The sequence below is a fragment of the Neopsephotus bourkii genome, unplaced genomic scaffold (genome assembly GCF_033783945.1).
Source record: "Neopsephotus bourkii isolate Nb327-2 ecotype Australia unplaced genomic scaffold, CSIRO-AGI_Nbou_v1 NB_495, whole genome shotgun sequence".
In the NCBI taxonomy this organism is placed as follows: Eukaryota; Metazoa; Chordata; class Aves; order Psittaciformes; family Psittacidae; genus Neopsephotus; species Neopsephotus bourkii.
Window position 1 is genome coordinate 215,001 of NW_026900996.1, and position 22,837 is coordinate 237,837.

At 37.6% G+C, this 22,837-nt stretch overlaps 1 protein-coding gene across 1 annotated transcript in view; it reads right to left on the minus strand.

Moving 5' to 3' along the window:
* Positions 1-6,609: 6,609 nt before the first annotated feature.
* Positions 6,610-22,837, minus strand: part of EFNA5 (ephrin A5) — a 36,498-nt gene continuing 20,270 nt past the window's right edge. The window contains exons 2-4 of the mRNA XM_061350438.1: positions 12,455-12,520; positions 11,983-12,063; positions 6,610-6,996 (exon numbers count right to left, since the gene is read on the minus strand). Coding sequence (XP_061206422.1) covers positions 6,875-6,996; positions 11,983-12,063; positions 12,455-12,520 — 269 coding nt within the window. The 3' untranslated portion in view covers positions 6,610-6,874. The remainder of the gene's footprint in view (positions 6,997-11,982; positions 12,064-12,454; positions 12,521-22,837) is intronic.

Sequence of the window (22,837 nt, forward strand, 5' to 3'; positions counted from 1 at the left end):
GTTGTGAATTAAGGCTTAAAGACGCTTTGCTTTTGTTGCTTTCAGTTTCTAGAATTATTCCTTTGTTTTGCAATAGGTGAAGTGACAGTGAGGCAAGAAAAACAAAACAAACAAAAGAAAAACCACCAAAAAACTTCATAAACTTCTTGGGCTAGGTGGACAGAGATTAATTGAACCTTTTCTTAAAATTACTGCAAGTAACAGTACATGAGAATGAAAAGCAAAATTGGTTCTCAGCAATAGAAAGAACATAGGAATGCTTATACCTACAGTATCCTATTAATTTATTTGACCTTTCCTTTTACAAATACCACTCAGACAAAAATTTCAGTTTTGCCATAGGAACTCAAAGACATATGTGCATAAGACTGCAGTTGAGATTGTATATAAAGAGCGTGCTACCTTCCTTCTTTACTTCAGAGATACATTACAGTGTGCATAAGCATCTAGAAATCACTGTCTTCTTGATCTTGAATGCAGTATGCTTTCATAAAGTTCTAGGCAAAACAAAATTCTTCATTCCTGCCATGTAGATATCAAGGTTGCTGCCCTGCAATTTCTTGTATTTATATTCCTTGTTGTGTAACTGACATAAGAACTTGCTTGAAGAACCATCATAGGAAAAATGAGTGTTTCAAGATGTGCTGGTGGCTGCAAGAGTTATCCTGGGATCTGAATTCTCCCATATTAAATATGACTGACAGATCAGTCAGCTAACAGATTCATCTGTAGGGGAGGGAACCAAAAAAAAAAAACCTGCTTAGTTCTTCAACATTTTTACAATATCACTTCCAATCTGAATTTCCTTCAAAGAATATTTTGCACTTAAACCCCATTTTGTTTTAAAAGCTTCTATGTGGTCTAGGAGAAAATTCTAACAAAAATTTTAAATTGGTGATACTTCAGCTTGCTTTTATTCATAGCAGCAAATCAAAATGGTGCTGAAAACAAACATAAATAGCTATCTCACACCAGAGCTGCCTGTTCTGCAGACTTTACAGTGAAGATGGAGCCTTGATACAGGATCTTAGGCATAAACCTGTAATGCAAAGTTAAATCATGTTTTAAACTAAACTTCCTAGTAAGGGTAGATGCTAACAAAAGTAAGAGCTCTCAGGAAGAGGGAACTTCTCAATCCTGTGCTGTTAAAGCCTGTAAAAATTTAACCATCTCAGTTGGTTACCACATCTGTAGCATATATAAATCAAAGCTTTGTTTTGAATGAATAAAACCACTTTGGCATACAACCATATCATAGTGGTAAGGTACATGCCTGAATATTCCTAAAAATGCTCTCAGAGGTACTCTGGGAGCAGTATTATTCTGCAGAAGATGAGGGAGCACAAAGGCCCATTGTGTACACTAATGCAGAAAAATGAAATCAAATACCATTCCCAGCAAAAGCAGAGTGTCTTCTGAGCAAAGGCTATTAAGTGTGTCAGACTGCAGGATATTTTCTGCACATGGCTATTATGTTAAGACATACTGAACATGTGTCACTTACAACCCTGCCCTGGTTGTAACATCACAGCTCCAGAGCAAAAGTCTGGTGCATCAATTCTTCGTATCAAATACTCACACTTCTCCTCTCAGCGAGCTGTCACTTTTCATTTGTAAGGAAGGTTAGAGTAAGTTATAATTAGTACTTGCTGCCCTGACAACTAATTAAATGGAATAAAAAGCTTTCAGTGGGTTTAATTCTACCATGGTGTAATTACAGCTGAGTTTTGAATGCACGGTGCATGTATTATAGGTTTTGGTATGTGCCCCCCACTTTCTGTGACCTAAATCTTCAGGTTAAACCCATCATATGATTAGTGAGTGGGCACTGTCGAAGACAACCATTTCAGACCTAAATACAAATCAACACCAATCCAGTCCTGTGCATTTTTAGAGGCACTACATCACCCTGTAGATGTGAGGGTGGAAGTAAGGGAGAAACAGGCAGCCAATTGCTTGCTTCCCCATTCTTCCTTTTCCCTTCAGGAGGCACCCTTGCCCAAATTGTTCCATTCACAAAGCTCCCACTGCTCTGAGCCCTTTTCATACTTTTTATAAAGAAAAACATGGCTGAGATTTCAAACCCACTTCCAACCCCATCCCTTCAGCAGTCTGAGGGGCTTCCTAGGTACAGAAGAACCTTGTACAACTGCCCTGTTTGCATGCCTTTGGAGCTGTCTCTATTCCTCAAGAAGCCAGAGCTAAACCATACCACACTAAGGGGAGTAAGGATGATTGCTCAGGAGGCCTAGAGCAGGGCAAAAGTGATGATGGAAACCATGTAATGCTTCAGCACATAGTTGATATAATTCCTTACTCTCAAGTATCTGGAAGAGCTATGAACACTTAAAAAAAAGGTGAAAAGCAGCCAGGCTTTAGATCAGCCAGGATGTTGGTAGTAACAGCTCTGGATAGTCAGTTGTGCCCACTGCATTCTTCACACCAATACACATACTCCTCATTGCTTGCCCCATCCCTGGAAACATTCGAGGACAGGCTGGACAGGGGTCTCAGCAACCTGATCTAGTTGAAGATGTCCCAGCTCATTGCAGGGGGCTTGGAACTAGATGACCTTTAAAGGTCCCTTCCAACCCAAACTGTTCTATGATTCTATGTAATGTAGGTACATTAAGCCCCCAAAATAAAGACATAATTAATTGAACAAAAATATAGCCTAAGAGAACCAATTAAAATGATGAAAATCTTTAATTTTATTTAAGTATAATTGTACGGACACGTGTATATACAAATACAGATTTTATGGGGCGGGGATTTTCAGTGTTTTTTGTTGGGGTTTTTGTCTTGTTTTGTTTTAACATTATCTCTTGAGATCATATAATGTAAGCATTTCAAAACCAGCACTCAATGAATAAGTGCAAAGAAACTGCAAAGCAGGGCAGTACAAGCACAGGACCACACTGAGCTGGACTTTCATACCCAGATGCATACACAATGAGTGTCTTCAATGGGGTGTCAAGAGTAAGCATGGAAAGCAGATTTCACAGACTCATGGGTAACCTCCAACATGCCAGCATCTATTAAACTGTTCAGACAACGGCAGCAAGCCTATTGTAGGGAGATTTGTCTCACATCCGAGAAGCTCGAGGGTGAATGCATGGGAAAAACTCAGTGATGCCAGACCAGAAACAGATCTGCCCATTCATAGCTCCAAATTAAAAAAGGAGAAGGGTGGGAGAGGACGAAAGGCAGGAAAAGGGAAGAGAAGTGTGTAGGGTTGTACATTAAAACTGGTGATTACAAAATCCAAGCATAATGAAAGGAGGGGAAGAGTTAACACTCTAAGCCTCTGAAAGCAAATAAATCATTGCTCTCACAAGGCAATGGATTAAGCTCAGTTTTGAGGACTAGGGGTGGGAATCAACAGGTACAAATACAACCATTTTCCTTCCACAATTATATAGGAGAGGAAACAATCTACTTCACCTACTCTCAGTACCTCCCAAATTTGTTTCTAGTTCTTTTGGAACCAAATACATACATACACCACACATGACACTAACAAGTTCCTTTCTGGAAAAAACTATTAATGGAAACAAAACCAGAAGGAAAATGAAAAAAAAACCCCAAACAACAAAACAAAACAAACACACACACAGACACACCCCCCAAATACCAGAAACAACAGAAAAAAGAATCAATAAAAAACCCCAAACAAACAAACAAAAAAAAAACCAGAAGAATTTCTATATCCCCAAAACCCTTTTGAAACAAAAATGATACAAAAGAACAAAAAAATAACACAGAAACCACAGGGCTTTGACATCAGACCTTTAAACACTTAGGACAAAATATTGGTCATCAAGTCACATTGTTCCAGGTCTTGACATTGTGAAGTCTTGCACTAGATGAATGATTTTCAAAGATGAGTCTTGTATGCTGCAGTGTCATGGCCACTTGTCTTTCAGTACTCAGCCATGATCACACTTGATGCTTCAAAGCTCTGTCTTGTAATCAATGCATGATTTTAATATCCTGAAAGTCTATTGTTCTCACTTACAAAAGACATAAGAATCAAATTAATACTTTATTATCAAACACTATATACAACAGAGGTTACTAATAATACAGAATTTAAAGAACATAGCTTTAAGTTCTACTTGTCTTTCCTTCACCATCCAAGTAAGTACAGTACAAAACAATACTCTAAACTAACACGAAATGTTACTTTGTCTACTAAAGGATACACGGTATCCACTGAACTGACCTATCCCTATTTTCCCTGCTTCACATTGCAATGTCCTTGGCAGCCAGGAGTACAGGTCTTGGAGATAACTAAGCCACCTAGGCTGAGGGAGAATCAGTCCCTCAGACTCGAGCTGGGGCAGATAAAGGGGAAAGGAGCAGAAATCTCCACTAATTTGCACCAACATGTGCATTTAAAGCATACAGAGATATGAAATGCAACACAAAGCTCATCAGCATTTATGTACTTGGTATGACTGGGATTGTCTGATGCCACTGAGTACGAAACTGACAGTGTTTGGTATGCTGGAAGCCACACCATGTCAGGCAGCCCAGGGATCTGCCCTGCATTACTCACGGTGTTCCTCACCTACCTTACAGGGTTCTGTGATAAAACAAAGGAGTGATTTTCACTAGGAGCACGACAGTGACAATCCTTTGCTGTAGATAAACATATGTCTTGAACTCTAACATCATCCAGAGGCAAAGAATGAAAAATGAAGTCGTCATTTCTACATTAAATTGGCACTACCAGTATGACTGCCTGCAATTGCTAATGAACAATTTTAATATGGTTACCAGTAATGTAATATTATCTGTACTCTGGTTAATAACCCATTTGATAAGGTGTATTTTGATTAAGCTTACCACATCCAAAGCGTTTTAATTCCTACCTACTGGAGATACTAGTGTGTGTACCGTTCACATCCACATTAAAGAGAGAAACGTACCAGACAGCCCGTAATGAGATGACTTCCCATACTGTTTAGACTGCATATAATCTTACTGCATGTGCTTTATACTAGAGGAAATTTCCTACGTTCCTCCTGTAAGCACAGGCCCTATACTAATGTTGTACAATATCAGGCAAGCCCAGATCATAGTTTAGCACTCACAAACCTCCCTTTACTTCTTAAATTTATTTCCCCCTTTTCTTCTCTTTTGGGTAGTGGGCTGCTTCAACTTCTGAAAAGCTTTTCTCCATTAAAAAGAAAAAAGCCCACAAAGTGCTGTCCATTAATGGTATCACTCAATTTTGTTATAGCAGACTTCAGAATTAATATAGAAAACTCTGATTTTGCTGGAACCTGGTTCATGTTTTTTTTACTCATTTAACATAATTATCACAGTTTTTGTTAGAAAAGCTTTGTTTCAGTCTTGGTGTGATATTTGTTAGATTATGCAGTCCAAGTTTCACGTCAGCCTAGCCAAAAAATATCCCAAGGCTTGCACTTCCTGGCAAATGACTTTTTAAAGTTCTGTGTTAGCCAAGGCTCAGATTCCTTAAACAGGGTCACTCCTAATTCCATCAAACAAGACAGTCCCATTTCCTAATTGAATCAAGGGTTACCACTTCTCTCACATGTTTAAATAGGACAAGCATATATACTTACTCTCAGCATAAAGTATATCTAAATAATGCATATTCTATTCTAGTGGATTTTTAAAAAAATATTTTGTTAAGTCTTTGGGAGCCCATCTAGTTTATCTCTGGCTGATAAACACGTTTCCTTTACTCTTCAAACTGTGCTGGAAGGGGAAAAGATAAAAAATCAACACTTGAATTCATAGTAAACGCTTCTTTTCTTTCCTCCCACCAAACAATGCTATTACTGTCCTGGCTTCTTCTACATGTGGTTTGTTCTCATGATTGAGGGACTTGCAGGAGAGACAAATCAAGAACGCACTGGATATCCTGTGTCACGAACACGTTTTCTCAGGCCACTTACATCCTCTCTTAGCATGTATTGACACCCAGAGCAGCATCCAAGGCTATCAGCTACTAAGTCAGTGCTGGGGAAGGTCACTTTATTCTCAAAAGTGCCTCTGCATTTCAAGAAAAAAATCATAGCACCACGGTGATTTGTTTTAAAATAAAATAATCCGGTGTGCAATATCCCCTTAAAACGAAATAACAGAGGCACTCATACCCCCAGTGAAGTTTCCTAAATCCAACCTTGCCTTCTGTGTGCCAACATTCCTAAGTATGAACTTCTTCGTCTCACCAAATGACAGCATTTCTACTCTTGAGCGCAAACTCTACTGTCAAAGATGTTTCAGGACAGTCCTATAAGAAACACAGTCTTTCCCAGTCAGAAGCCTGTTCACTTGGAAACTCCTGAAGGAAATGGTGCTATATTATATCTATTCTTAATATTTCCCTTCCAGTCCTGACATGGTGACACAATGCCTTGCATGATCATCTTACACTGCTGAATGAGAAGGCCTAAATATTGTATCAGAGAAAAACTCTCCCAGGCTTTAACTCACTTTCCTTATCCTTCACTGACTGCATTTCCCACTGTTCTTCCTTGTCCACATATGGATGACACAGTGAGCTAACAGAGGTGACTTCTTAAAGGAGAATGCAGAGGAAAATAAGAATCACTAGTGTCACTATCATAGTTTGGCATTTTCATTTGGAGTCCTTTTATTTATATGGAGGGGTTAAGAAAGTCAAGGGTAGGTAGGGGTGGGTGCTGAAGCTAGTTATCCCCTTCAAATTTTTGCTGAGTTCAGGCTAAAGGGAGAAGAAAAGGGAAAAGGGAAAAATAACAATTTGACATCTGCAAAAACAATAAAGTCCCTTTCCTGGGATGATGAGTTAGGTGGATCTTTGATGTTCCAAGACCCTCGTATTTTCTGTGACAGGTTACCGGAGCATACTGTGCTATAATATCAAAAGCATTGCCAAGAGGAACAATAGAGTTGCCAAAAGCCGGCTCGGTATCCTTGGTGTCTGTGCTGCGTTCTCACCACGGGATGGTTCAGCTGACTCATGTACGGTATCATCTGTTCAAACACAAAGCATACATTCCAATGAGATTTTGCATCCTTAATAAACTCTCACTGAGCTGACAACTCTAAGTAGATTTCAGTGCCTTTATGAAATTGGGCAATGAACCTTGTGCTGTCATTGACTTTCACAAGCATGTAATACCTCATTATGTAACCAACCTGGGGCCAAGTCCTGCATTTCTTACTGGCAAAACTCCCATTGAAGACCAGAGGAGCAGAAAGGAAGTCTGATTTTGGCATGTTGAGGAATGAATGATTCCTCTTCTAATAAAACACTGTAGCTCTAGGTTTGGATGGCTTATTAGATAGCAATGTCAATAGGGAGGCAGCTAAATAAAAGCACCTGATTTTCAAAAGGCTTTGAAGAAGAGCTGCACATGCTCAGAATTAATTTCACAGTTAATCCCCTTACCGAGTTACAGATTTTGGGTCCTGAATTAGAAGTAACAGCCTGCAAGCCCAGGCATATATTCCACTTCCACACATGAAATTTACACTGAAGTGTACCACATCTGGGGATGTAGAGGGGGCATAAGATCAGTCTCCCTTTCGCAAAAGAGAATTTTAAGGGCTAACAATTGATTATCTCCAATTTTATAGAGCATACTAAATCTGGAAAACCTCGCAGGTAACAGACTACCTTTTATGGTACGGGGGGGGGGGCCCCCCCCCCGATTTATGTATACACTGCTAAAAATAATGTAAAAAAGAACAGCTGAGTTAGGTAAACATACATTAGTGGCAGAAGAGAACACAATAGCGAATACTAAATTTATGATACCAAATAAAGCTCTGTTTAGCTTTTACTAACCAAAGATCAGTCTTAAAGCTACAGCTTGTAACATAATTGGTAGGTGAAGTAAAATTCAACTTCAGTGCTGTTACAGGTATGATATTTTCCTCTGCAAAGTCTTCCATATCCACAGTTATCTAATTTGACTATTTACAAAGTAATCTGTCTGAAACTTGCCATAAAAAATCACCTCTGGATTTGTATGTTCTTAGTACCAAATAAATTAAATAAGCTAAACCTGTTTAGGAAGTATGAAGTGGTCTCAAAATTTATTCTTGAGTTATTTTAGAGTGCCTAAGTTTCCAGGAAGATTAATAGTATCTCACTACTTAGTGTAATAAACTCCCCCATTTTGTGAGGTATGTTGACATATCTGTGATGTATCTGTCCCATAGCTCCCATCTCAACAAACTGCACTGCTAGAATGGCCCTGGGTGAGAGCTTTGCAAGTCTGGTTAAAGGCTTGAGTAAGGACACTCGGTGTGAGTGTCAAACACTTGAGACATGGGATCACCATGCTGCTTTGGCGTGGAGCTTTCCACGTTGCTTTGCTTTAACTAGAAACAAGATCCCTTCTTTCATAACGTTGAGACCTAGCACTAAAGCAGGTAGAGCACTTAGCACAATTTATGTTAATAGGCTCTTCAGCCCCAGTTCAGTTACACAGAAAGAGCAATTTGGATTAGCAATTTATCACAGGTTTTTTTCTCAGTCCAAACTGATGCTACGATCACATTAAGCTTACCAACAGTTCTTCAGGGCTGCTCAAGGCAAAAGTATGAAAAGCAAGCACTGATCAGCTGTAAATATATTCACATTTGTAAGAAAAGGACATCATCAGAGGGCAGTCCCACTGATGACAGTGGGAGAGGTTGGCTGGAGTGACTTTGGTTACAGCTCTTCACCATGTATGGCAGGGAGACCTTACCAGGCACTTCAGCCTTGAGCAAGGCCCCTTCAGTGAATGCTGGCTACTGAAATGTTCCAGTTCCAGCGGCTGTGAGTACCAAAAGCTGTCTCACATTTCACTTCTGAATTACACTTCTGTGCTTTGGTGACAGTGCAATGAGAGTGCAGTATTTCACAAAAGCAGGTCCTAATTAAATCATACTCTAAGAAGTTATGAGGAAAAAATATCCCTATTGTAACTGTTAACTCTTCTTTCATATATATATATATATAGTCAGTTCTTCCTGATTTGGAAACATTTACTCACTGCTGATGAACTAAAACTGCAGAGGAGAATGATGTGCACTACCTTCTACCTCTTGCATCACCAACAGAATTGCAAATAAGCCTGAATTTGCAATGTCGAATGTCAACGTTTTTGTCCTAATTGCATTCATGAGTCAGCACTAAAACACAATAGAGCAAAACTAGTGTAAAGCAGTAATAAGTTCTCATTCACTTTGACTATCAGATACTGCAATGACAGGAACATGGGCTACTGTTTAAAAAAAATTAACAAAAGATTACTTATTTTACATGAAAAATATGGAGATCTTCTGTGGTGCCATTTTTATAAAGCCATTCTTCATAGAGGAATTAATTTTTATGTAACATTAATGGGTTCCTTTCAAGAAATCATCTGGGTTTTCTGTCAGCACAGTCCCAAGGTTTCTGCACTTGTACATTAGAGCACTTGGTTAATCTGTGTTCTCAAAATCATATACAAATATGATTTTCCTTGGAGGTGCAGAGTTGTAACACTGCACAATCTTTAATGCTTGGGGAAAAGGTATTGCTTTATTTTTAACACTGAAGGCAAGTGATGAAGGGTACAAAATTTGTGCTTAAAATCTGGAAGGTCACTGCTGAAGACTAGGAATGCAGCAGAAATTAGAAAAAAGTTTTTCAACTACCATGAATTTTCTTGATCACATACCTTTACATCATATGCTTCAGGTATAGATTTTCCAGGTATGCACAGCTGCAATTATTGTTTAGTGATATTTTATTTTTATTATTAAGGATGAAGAGAGGGGGAGGACAGGAATAGGTCAATGACTTTTAATCTCTTCTGAAACAAGTGTGATCTCTATAGACCATTTTCATATAAATTCCTGAACTGACCAATGTAATTACAAGTGTTCAAAAATTACACAAATTGTGATTCTTAAAAGAAAGGTGATAGTAAGTAATATGCTGAACATGACCCTCTTGCCTCCCAGTTCTTCTGTCTACTGTGGAAGACAGTGGCAGGCTAGGGGAGAGCACAGAAGCAGAAGATGCATGTCGGGAGCAGGTAAATTAGTACATGACACAGATCACATGCAACAGGGTCCACCAAGGTAGTGGCAAGTCTAATGGCCTAATAATAGAAAAGTGTGACAGCTGTTGGCAGATCTAGGAACAACTGATTATCTAATGGTGACTGGTCCAAATAATGCAAATATATACTGATGTCAAGAGTGGAAACTTTCTGCTATCAAACCTTCTCATTAAATCTATTATTTCCCACTGGTAACAAAAGCAGTATTTCATCTCAGACTGCAAGGTGCTCTTTGGATTAATTTTGTTTGCTGGTTTGCCTACTGCTTTCTAACAATATGATTTTGTGATGGTGCTAGTTAGGTATAGCCATTCAATGGGAAGAGAGCAGCACTGCTGTAAGAAAAACGTTTAACAAGTTCGCTAAAATCAGGCATATAATACTCACATAATCTCTTTTGCAAACCAGTAGCAGAAGAAATGCACATTAATTTGTCCAAGTTCACCAAATCACAAAACATACAGAAGTGAATTGAATTCCTAGATTCATAGGTTACTTAGAGTAGTGAAAAATCATCCTAATGCTTTCTGTAGAAGAATTCTCTTAAGCAATGTACAAATATATCTTAATATAAATGCACTCTCCTTGCATCTAACTTTGCTTAGATAACATCTTTGATTCTAAAACCTGAATTTTTTAGGAGAGTCCCAAAAATTCTCTTAAAAGAAAAGTAATAAAATCTATTGTGTACCCATAGGTAAATCATTCAAACTGGATGACTTGTGGAAGCATTATTTATACTTCTGTATCAATAATGACTTTTAAGTAAAGAAAATGCAAATAACAAAGAGAAAAAAAGAATATGTTGCTTCATACCAAAGAGGAAGTCTCTTTCAAATAGCATAAGAAGGGGAAAAAAAAAAAAGAGATACTGGTAATCTGTTTGTCATGGTATGTACTAAATGGTATGTGTGCAATTCTTTTCTGGTATATTTTGTTTGGTTTTTTTTTAACTATGTATATTAATTATTAAGGCTTGAATAAAATGTGTGAGTAATGTGTAGGTACATATAAAATGAACAGTTAGTACTACTATTGCAAATATTCTTCCTACATATACACCTAATTTTGATGTCATGAGCCATCCCATTCAACTTGGTGGGATTACTCACACCCCTAGAACTAAAAATGCTTCTATCTGTCATAAATCTGAGCTATGCAAACCATATACATGCACTTTTCACACAGGAAACAGATTAGCTTGTGACAGTGGAGGTTAATGTAAATTTGCCCTAGGCTATTGAACGGCTTTATCATAGCAAGAATTATTCTTATCCCTAAGGCAGTGTTTTGCAAAAAAAAAAAAGGACAAAAAAGCCACCCAAAACTTACGTTTGTTTCACTAAAAACAGGATAGGAATTTATAGCTATTGAGTGTGTGTGTTTGTGTGCATACATGTAAAAAATTATGCTTTGCCTAACCAAATATATATGCAAATTTATATAATTTTAAAGGACTAATTGCTTACTTACACGGTCAGACGCACACCTATTTCATACACTAGCATGAAATAAGGAGTGGTTCTGTTTTTCTGAAAGTCTTTTGAAAGCACATAATAAATGAAGCTGTGCCCATTGACTATTCCTAAAACTTTGGGCTCAGTTAGTAAATAGAGTTTTGCCTGGGGTTTTGGCTTGAATGGGCCAGTGACCTCAGATATTGGAAAAAATTTTTACACTGGCACATACCATATTTTATTAAACCACATCACCCAAAAAAACAAATCAAGCAACACTTTCCTCCCCTGCATTAAACAACGATACAGGAAAGCATAAGCAATATTAGCACTGCTAGAAATGTTCAAAAGCGGAGCAGTTGTACCATGCAAAGCATGCAGAGAGAAGACGAAAAAAAGTACTGAAGCACCAGAGGGATACACGCATTTGTTAAAAGAGATTCTCTAAGCATACTAACCTGCTGGTTCTAATGAATTTTCTACTTTGTCGTTAACATCGAAAACACGATCATGAACACCTATAGTTTTCATACAGCTGTCTATAACAAAAATAGAGATAACAGCCAAATATGTTAGTGAGACACCCTTAAACTCCCCACTTTCCTGTTTTCCTCTCTTTTGTCTCTCTATTTAGTATATATAGCTAAGCATATTTGTATTTTAAAGTCTGTGGCACTTGACCAAATGCCAGTATAGCCTTTCACTTGCACAACAGTCTAAGAATCAACAAGTTAGCAACTGTTGTATAATTAAAACAAAGCTTTATGAAAAATGATAAGAAAATACAATGGAAATCATAGCACAGATGTTGCTGTACAGAACAGGTACAAAAGATTTAACAGTAAAATAAGATTTACTGCTGTTTACTAGAGCACACAGTAAAGCATGCGCTACAAAGCTACCCTCAGAAACTTAATCTGAAGAACTTACTTGCTGGTCGCACAAAGACCTTAAGCTTTAGACAGGATCTCCTTCCATTACCTGGGATTGCAGAAGCTGTAAATGGGAAAGAAGGAAAGATATGGAAAAGTAAGAAAGTGAAAATTAGAATCATTTTTTTTGTGCTAAAATAAAATATCCTTTACCTCCCCATCATCTTAAGGGCTGCAGACGTTTCAGACTCTGGTGGTAAGGACTTCGAGTGCACAAAGTATTTTGATTATGAAAAGCAGGGAAAGAACTGCATAATTTATTCTAATCCCTTTTTTGATTATTTTACATGGAAGAAGTGAAGCACATGGTATTTTCAATGTTTCATTATCTGCTTTCACCTCTCCACACGTTTTTCTCAAGAGGTTGTTTTAATATGGTTTCTGCTGTAATGCAGGTGTCTGCTCTTAAAAATTACACTTCAAAATAATTAAGATCACTTACAGAAAAGCTAGTCTTGGTTTGAGCAATCTAAAAAGGGATGAAAAATCAAAGGGACACTGAAGGTGACAATGTTAAAAATAGAACTATGTATATACTCCCAACAAAAGTAGAAATATATGCCACTAGATTAATATGTCAAAGTCAGCCTCTGTATGTTCCAATACATCTGCCTTTGTTGAGAAAAGACTTACATTGCTTCGGTCAAAACATGATTCCCCATGTTCCATTAACTAACAAATCAAAACCAGTTTATTCCTTCTTTCTGTCCTACCTCATAATTGCTCATTCAAAGCTTTTCATTATAAGAGTACTTACTGAAAAAAAGGTGAAAACATAATGTCTAATGCAAAAGATCATACACATAAGACTAGTGTCAGCACCTAGTTATTTCCCAGGAATACATGCTGCTGAGAAAACTTCCTTTCTAGAACTATGCTTGCCTCAAAAGGCATGATTATAGAGAGATGTGCCTGCATGTCACCACAGACTGGATTCCCTAGTGTATTATCTGCCAATCTGAACACACTGGTAACTTTCACCAGTGTCTGCAATTTTGAAATTGTACATTGGCATCCAAGAAACTTGACCTGGGCATCCAGATTTTCACTTCTGAAAAACTGTCCACATCCATGTTTTTTTTACCCTTGCAAAAAACCTCAAAAGCTATGGCTGAAAATGTTGCCTGCAGCACTACAAAGTAAATTGTTTCGTTACACAGTCTTCCCCATAACTAAAAAAGTTATGTATTAAGGCAGAATAAGTTGCTTTTTGTAGCAAATGGCAACTATTGGAGACTGTTATGATTTACAAAAGATAATTGGACTGGCAAGATGTTAGCTTGTTCTGTTTATCACTGTTTCATCCATTTTTCCTTGATTTTGTCCAGTTTGGGACAAATAACAAATAAAATGTTTTTTTGCACAGACATGAATCTCGTATCTTCATGCTCATCTTACACTTGAAGGGGCTCCTCAACCAGCTAGAAATAAATTCCCTTCATCTTTGATGACGTGCTTCCAAGACAGATGTCAACTTTTTCCCAGAAAAAACTTGACAAGAACTAGAAAATTCAGTACAAACACAAAAAAAGGAGCAAAGTAAAGAGTCCAGTAGAGCTAATGCCGTGGGTCTGCACCTGTTGGGAAGTGCTTGAAAAATTGCTTCCCTCTTTTAATCAAAAGACAAAAGCGTGTAGAAATGATATTCCCCCTTCAAAACAACAAGCAGTTAAGAAGTGTTAACAGCTGGCTTTGCTATAGGCTCTTACTAAATCAAAATCAGAAAAGCTCTCTTTAATGACATTTACAGTAACTGGTGTGTTATTTAGGGCACAATATTTGCACTCTGTGGTTATATTCAGGAAATTGTGTCCTTTCTGTGGTTCTGATCGAATATATGCAACTGGCTAAATACTTTGCTCAGACTAAACAGACATCTTGAAAGATAAGAATTATATAGTCATTACCATATTACTAGCATAAAGGTAGAAATAACATTTCCAACATTAGCAAAAATAGAGTCCCTACAGTAATTTTATCACTAACAGATTCTTCTGTTCAGAAATTATTTCAGAAGTGCATCATGAAACACACTTATTTAAAGTGAAGTTTTAGCTTTGATGCTTACATGCTGTTGTTAATGTCCGTAAGATAAGCATGCTTTGCTCAGTGCTGTTTATTAGAATACTCTGTTAGTCAGTAACTAACAAGGATACCACCGACTAGCTAAGACAGCAAGGAGATAATAAATTCTGTCTGGAAAACCAGAAAATTAATGTTCTCTACATTTAAGTTTATATGTGTACATAATATTTGCACACATTAAAGAGCAAACAGTCCTAGTGATTGGCCATGGTAAATACTCTATCCCCAGCAATGTTCAAGGCCAGGCTGGACAGAGTCTTGGGCAACATGGTCTAGTATAAGGCTCCCCTGTCCATGGGCCTAGGGAAGTTGGAACTAGACGATCTTAAGGTCCTTTCCAACCCTAACTATTCTATGAGTCCATGTTTTTTGGAACGAAAACTCTAAAAACCGTTCCCTACTTAAATTTTTTCCAGCAGTCCTCTGGTTTGCAGTTACCATGAACTGCAGTCCTATTGCAACCATAACACTTGCATTTAAATCATCATCCCAGAAATGGACAGTTTTAGCAGTAAGTAAGAAAAGGTGCTTTTTACCTTTCTAGGAAAACTATGTATTGTCAATGTTTGCAATAAACCCAGAGAGATTCCTATTTAATATTTTTTTTACTCTCTCAGAAGGAATAATAATGAATTAAAAAAAAAAAAAACACACCAAAAAAAAACCAAAACCAAGTGACATATTGTTCTGCTATCTCTACCTCAACAACCAAGACTGAGGCTGATATAGGAATACATTGCAATCTCTTCCGCCTTCCTGAGAAGTTAACTATTTGCTAAGATGCATGACTGCAATCGCTTTTAATTCCTTTCTCCTTCTCCCTCCCTCCCTTTCTTCTTTTCATATTAAAAGAAAAAGCAAAGACCAATTATAGTTTTTCCCTTAAGATCAGATATATTACCCACAGAGAAGAGTCACGAAAGGCAAAAGATTGCTTCCCTTTGTTAGCTGGGATCTGCTAAAAGTTGCTTCCCAGGTTAAACATTGCTGTTGTTACATTCCACTGAAATGAGCTATAGTATAAGAAAAGATGGTCTTTCTAGGACATACTAAGAGAAACTTCATTCTCCTTTCTGCACAAAACCAGGCAAGCCCCTAAGGCTTTGGTATAAGACTTTTGCATTTGCCCATTTTAAAGGTGATATTAGCTGTAAAGTAGAGGCTAGTTCTGGGAGCAGGAGGTCTCTGATGTTAATGGAACCCATACCTTGAAACATATTCCATTTCAAAAGCCAAAATTCCCAAGGGAAAGAAAGGTAGTTGAAACCCTGCTGTAAAACAACAAGAAAAAAAACCCAAACAAAACAAAAAAACCAAAACCCACCTTTGAAAAAAAGATCTCTTATAGTGAGCAAAAGAGGTTATATCCTCTATTTTTTTCCCACGAATGATATTAGAATAGAAAAGGCTTGACTGTTTAGTCTGTGTCAGGAAGAATCATAGTGAAAAACAGAATAGGTACTCTTCAGTGTTACTAGTTCTTATATGTCATCACAATTCCTATGATGCTTCACTCCTCCCTGGCTCTACCTCAGCTTTACCAGCAACTTCATGACAATTTCCTGGCTCTCCCTTTTAAGGAATATGTTTCAGACTTTACAGTTACACAAAGACTTGGGGTTAGAGGGAAGTGTACACCAAAATCCCTCTGAAATTACAAGATACATGAAAATACCTCAGTGATTATAAACATAACTGGTTTGGTGCCTCTTTTTTTTTTGTTAATAGGAAAATTACATGATTTAGAAGAAATTCAAGTAATGATGTGTGTACTTATGAGGTGAATATTCTGCCTCCATTAGCTGAACTACAAAAAAAACCCCTTGCAATGAGCTACTTCACATAGGACTAGATTTAAGCTGGATCCAAAAATGGACCGTTAACACCAAATTAGATAAGAAAATGTGTCTTTTCTGAACTACTTCCTCTGTAAACAAAGGGGAGTGAAGAAAATTGATCTCATCTAGAATCAAACCATAAATATTTCAGTATTTGCTGCCTATATTTAAACATTGGGGGAGGAGGGGAGGGGGAAAAATCCAGCTCCTTTTATCCCACTCTTAAGCAGTTCTCTGCTAGAAAACACAAGGTACAGTATTAATATATCATATAAAAAACAGGTTAGGTCCTTCCTCAGACTGATAAGGTTTAGCAGGGCTATTCAATGGCTGCAGGAAGCCACAGAGAGAGAACAAAAAGTTACACTCACAGAAAACAGCATGGGTTTTTTTTTCCCCCAACAATACTGGAGTTAAATTTATTATGTTAAATCCCTCAGACTCCTAAAAATGTCATCAAGATATGGCCCAATAACCTAAAAAGTTAGGTAATTAAAAAGTAAATATACAAAAAAGAATAACTATTAAAAAGCCCAAAATAACTTGGTTATAATGGCTTGCTAGTCATGTGACCAAAGCTGTAATTAAGTATTTCCTTTCCCAAGACAGGCAGCAGTTTGGCTGGCAACTATTTCAGCCTCTGTTTCTAACCTAAGAACAATTTACTAAGATGCCACATAAGGAAAGTGTCTCCACCATTCCATTTACTGATATTCACATGTAATCAGTGGTTTCCTCTGTTTGCCTCGGCACCCATTCTCAGCTTTCTAATTACAGCATTGCATCTCTTCTTAAAATACAAGTTCTGATATAAAAAAAAAAAAATCATAAAATGCTATTCAAGTCCTCATTTAGCACTACAAATATATTTACTATCCCAGGTACAACCCACTATGGTCCCTATTTCAGAGCAAAACTGGAATCATTCAGTGTACAAATAGCTCTCCATTTACCTTAGTCACTCAGACAGCACATCAGTTTTAGAAAGGGCAGATGCTGGTAAAAGAATAGAAACTTTTTCCTTATGCAGAACTGCAACATCCCCAAGCCCTGACATAGCATGATGCAGCTATTGTGCAGATGACAACTCTTGCTGCTTTGTATTTCAAGTTTCTATTACCAGCTCATCTGGAGTATTCTCAGAAGAATTATAAAACAGTGTTCACGAAATACTGTGGAGACAAGACTGATCTCACTGTTTCAAGAAACTGTGATGAATGTTTTTTTATGGCCTCTGTTAATATGTCCAGAAACAGGGTCTCCTTGTGGAGAAGATCTGAGATATCACAGCAACATCTCACCTCAGTTCTCTGCAGATATACTACTACTAACATCCTCTGTGTGTGTTACACAAATTCTGGCACTGGTAAATACTTCCCAGCCACAAGCACTGACCATAAATATTGTGTGATTCAGAATAAGAAGAGAATAGGGAACTAATTTTTAAATTCTCTCCAGCACACTAAATTGAGATGCCACATGCATATAGACAGAGTAAACACATAATATTGCCCAGTCAAAAGGGTTGCACGTGTGACTTTGGTAATCACCTGGCAAAACACCACAAGTGGAGAACTTGCAGCAACCCCATACACAGGATGCTGCAAGTTGTAAATCAGAAACTCATGTTTATGCAGTCTTTCCACTCTCAGTCCTGTAAATTACAGATAATCTCTTCAGAAGAAAATATTTATAGCTATGATTTGCCTCTATTCCTTTCCGGCACAGTACCACTCCCATTAGTCAAATCCAACATCCAGGTAACCTTACATGACCTCCTGGCCTGGGTTCAGCAGAAGTCATTTTTTTCCTTCTTAGTATTTGGTGCAGTGCTGTGTTTTTTACTTCAGACTACGAACAGCGCTGATAACACCAACGGTTTTAGTTGCTGCTCAGTAATGTTTACTCTGACCAAGGACTTTGAGAGTCTCATGCTCTGCCAGGGAGGAAGGGAAGCTGGGAGGAAGGAGAGACAGGACACCTCACCCAAACTAGCCAAAGGGGTGTTCCATATCACAGCACGTCATGCCCAGTATATAAAACGGGAGCAGTTACCCGGAAGGGCTAGATCACTGCTTGGGTCAGGCTGGGTATCGGTCAGCGGATGGTGAGCTGTTGCATTCTCTTCCCTTGTTATTTCCCTTATCATTATTATTATTATTGGTGGTAGCACCAGTGGTTTGTGTTATACCTTAGTTACTGGACTGCTCTTATCTCAACCCGTGGGAGTTACATTCTTTCGATTCTCCTCCCCATCCCTCCTGGAGCAGCAGGAGGAAATGGGGGGAGTGAACAAGGGCTGCGTGGCTGAGTTGCCAACTGGGCTTAAACCACAACCCGCAAATCATAATTCCACCAATCTGAAGTGTTTTAGCATACAATATTCTGTGCCAGCTACAGACCTTTAGAAAGTTTTATTTTTAAGAACAATCATCTGCTTCTTTCTTTGCAAAGAAATGAGTATGTGTGCAAGCATTAAAAATGCAGTTTTCCATCATGCTTGCCGCAGGCAATATTTCTCAATTTGTGCAAGTCAAAAGAAAAAATAGCCTATTAGTTGTTAGAAGAGCTGAGCCTTTCCCCTGCAGGTTTTCATGTGATTTCCCATACAACACAAATGTATGTAAATTAGGCAGGTAAATGCAGAATTAGTTATTAATATTCTTATCACTCTTTAGAATGAAAAAAGTTACAAATTTGCATAAATGGTACAACTGAAAAAGTCATCTAGAATTTAATGAATTAATAAAGCATTCCTTTGTGTGCATACATGAAGTAAGACCCACATATCAGGACAACAGTCTTCAAAATTATTAATCAAAAAGAAGCTACCTGAAAGGATTTGCTGATCATTTTTCCTTGTAAGTGCTAAAATAAAAAATTAAAAATAGATACTTTTCATTAATTTGTGAGTTTAATTTGAAAAAAGAGGTTTTGTGTGTCTGCTCTTTCATTCCAACATACCAGCAAAACTTTTGTTCTGGTAGCAAAAACAAAAGTCCATTCTGAGAAAATTTAAATAGTGAATGTCCATGACTTACTCATTCTTCAGACCTAAAAATTAAGCCCATTTCCTCAGTAAATTGTGACTAACCTTATTTGTACCCTTGCTATTTCAAAGTCCCTGTGTTTAGTCATCACCAAGGTGAGATTTTACGAAAAAAAAAAATTACTGAGCAGGCTAAAGACTCAGAAATCTCAAGCCAACAGACCATGAATCTTGCCTATAAAACCACCTGATCTAGCAATGCCAAGAGCACTTGAAAACTAAAAAAAAAAAAAACTAACAAGGAAAATAAATAATCATACAGATGTTTCTTTAATTACTATTTTTTATTTTATTTTTATTAAAAAATTACTATGGATACTAGTATTTCCAAATGAAGTTTTAAGATCCATGATATTAAAAGGACACCTAATGCAAATGAGTATTTTGCTTTACTCCTGCATACTCAGCTACATCTTTATGAAGTGAATGTAAAAACACATAATATTTCTGTACTCATCTCTGTATGTAGGTATACGCATGCCCAGACAAATACACAAACTTACGTTCTGCACTTCATGTAAAATATAAATCACAGAGCACACAGTAATGGAGAAAAAGACTTGATAAAAGCTGTATGCACAACAACAAACAAATTTGAAATAGTACTTTAATTTTCTAAAGTTTTATACCTCACCAGCTTCTAATGCTTAACCCTCACCAGCTCTGCACTTGTAAAAACACTGGATTATTAAGGTTTATCTCACAGGTGACTATATTTCTCAGACCCCCTAAAAAGAACCTAGAAAATGGAAATAACTTTTCAGACAAATGTTATTTTAGTGAGAGTTCTTGGAAGAAAGTAATACATAGAACCTGTTTCTGCATTAGCACTTAATGCTGAATTAACTGTCCCATTGCAACTGCTTGGCTAGGAAGAACATAATTTTTATTGCAGTTTGTAATCCATTGCAGAACATCAAAGCATCCCAAAGCCCAGTCCTTCATAGCACTGGATGTCTCCAGACATGAGTAGCAGCTGAGGGCTCATATGAGGCAGACAGCACCATTTTGGGTTCAGTTCAAAGGTTTGATATACTCATACTGTTATGATCTGTCCTCCCAAGTCACTGAGTCTGGTCAAGTTCAGGAAAAAAAAAATCACCTTAATGCATGGCAGCCTGTACTCTTCACACCTTCAGGAGGAGAACAAAGCAGACACCTTTTCTCCAGAAAAACCCAGCCCTGGCTTAGCTTTGCCCTGCACCAAGGCTTGAACCAAAGTGAGAAGCAAGAACCAAGCTTGGATGTTCTTTCCAAAGACTCTTTTTTTTTTTTTTTTAATAAAAACAAGAACAATTATGTTTGTTTATGTACCAGGACACAGCTGTCATCTAACTGCAATCTGAGCTGCCCGGAGAAGCAGTCTTGCCTCTCTGGTGTCTCCTCTCATTAAAAACCAGACAAAGCTCAGCTGGAAATAACTGAAAGGCATATCCTACTGTGAATGGACTTTTAGTTGCATGTAAGCTCCTGTGAAATAAGGAGGTATATGTGAAGAACAGATCATATAGTTGGTCATACATGAAATACTTACAGGCCTTTCTCTAATAGAAGGTTTCTCTTTCATAAAGGCAAACTGTATTACATGCCATAATATAAGGGCTAATATTTCTGCACTAGCACAATATAAATGACTGATGTCATACTATTCTATTGCAACAAACCAACACTTATTAAGTGAATGAAATAAAAACCTCAGATCTCATTACTGTTTTCAGCAGCATTAACAAAACCAAATACAGTTATTGTACAACATTAAGACTGTATTAGAGTAAATTGCTAATAAAACAAGTTAATACTATCAAATAGAGCACTTAGAGAAAAATATATCCTCCTCATACTTTTCATAAGCACTTCTGTACTTTGATTTTCCCTTGGTATCACTAGAAGTAGAATGTTTTTCTTCAAGCAGGCTATCAATTTTGCTAATTTCCATCTCTAAGAACTAGATGTAAGCAAATCCTTTGAAGAGACGTTACAGTTTTGTTAGTAATGACCTTCCCCCACACGGAATCTGTGGGTATTGTATCATGTTACTAAACCTCATATGCTTTAATGAACTCCATATTATCATGTCTAGCTTTACCACTTCTGAAACTATAGATGCAGAGAGATGTGTTCCATTCAACTCCATTTTCAGGGGCTCGCCATTACCTTTAAAATACTTAGACACAATTCTAAAATTCTATGCTGTGCTTGTAAATACTGTTAGCTTATAAAAATACCGAAGCTATTAGAAATTTTGTATCCTGTTAGGAGTGTGACACATACATAGAGTCATAGAATGGTTTGGGTTGGAAGAGACCTCAGAGATCATATAGTTCAAACCCTTATGTCCTGAATAAGGGCACCTCCCACTATATCAAGTTGCTCAAAGCCCCATCCAACCATGTCAACAAAGACATGAAAAGTTACTTCCACTGACTCACATAAGCAAAGCAAGAAAATATTTTATGTTTCATGGAGCAGGAAGAAGATGCAAATACAGGAAGAGATCTTCAAGAAGCTGTCTTAAGATAGGGAAAAAATTAGAGAAAAAGCACAGACTAAGGATTGTATTTTGCTGTTATTTAATATGAAGGTGAACAGTGAGAATAATGCAAGTTTGAACATGTATAAGTGCATATTCATGCCCAGAAGTTTGCAAAGGGACGGTTTAAAGATTTCTGAAGAGCTTTCTCTCATGCCAAAACTCTTAACAGCACTTTGGCACAGACTTTACAAAAAAAGCCTCTATGCACACAGTCAGCCCTTACACAGATGCATCCAAATTTGTATAGGATGGAAACCAGATAGAAAATAGAAAATTGAAAGTCGGCAAAACATGTTAGTGCAAGTGTTACGTCAAGCTCTGATTCTGACAAGTAAAGATTCTAAAGGCAGAGACCTGTTTCATTACAACTACTACGGTGGGGTCCTGGGTCATGAGCAAGTAAGAGTACAAATACAGTAGCATATGCCAGCACTGTATTAGTAGTAGTGCATCTTTATCAGGTGAATTCCAGATCTGCAAATATGTGTGTCCTGTTTGATCTGCAGTCTTAAACAACAAGGAGCGTGAATGCTTTCATGCACATCTATGAATTACATGATATGGTGGTGTTGGCCAGAAGGCCAGAAAACCCTTTGGTATGCAGCATCTACATGGATGCTGCAGTAACAGTTAAAGCAGGCTAAGCCTTAGCTGCTACTGCTATGCTGGATGTATGCCTCCTTAGCAGTATGCGTGCTGCTTTCACATCCCACTCTCACAGCTGCCTCAGGCACCACCAACCCCTCCTGGAGCATGGAGACACAGGGGGTCCAGCATGCCACAGCAGGAATTCCAGCCACAATAGCTCTGCATAGCCAGAACCAATGACACAAAAGGATTCTTCTTGTTCTGTGTTCCTAGGTAATTTTTAATATC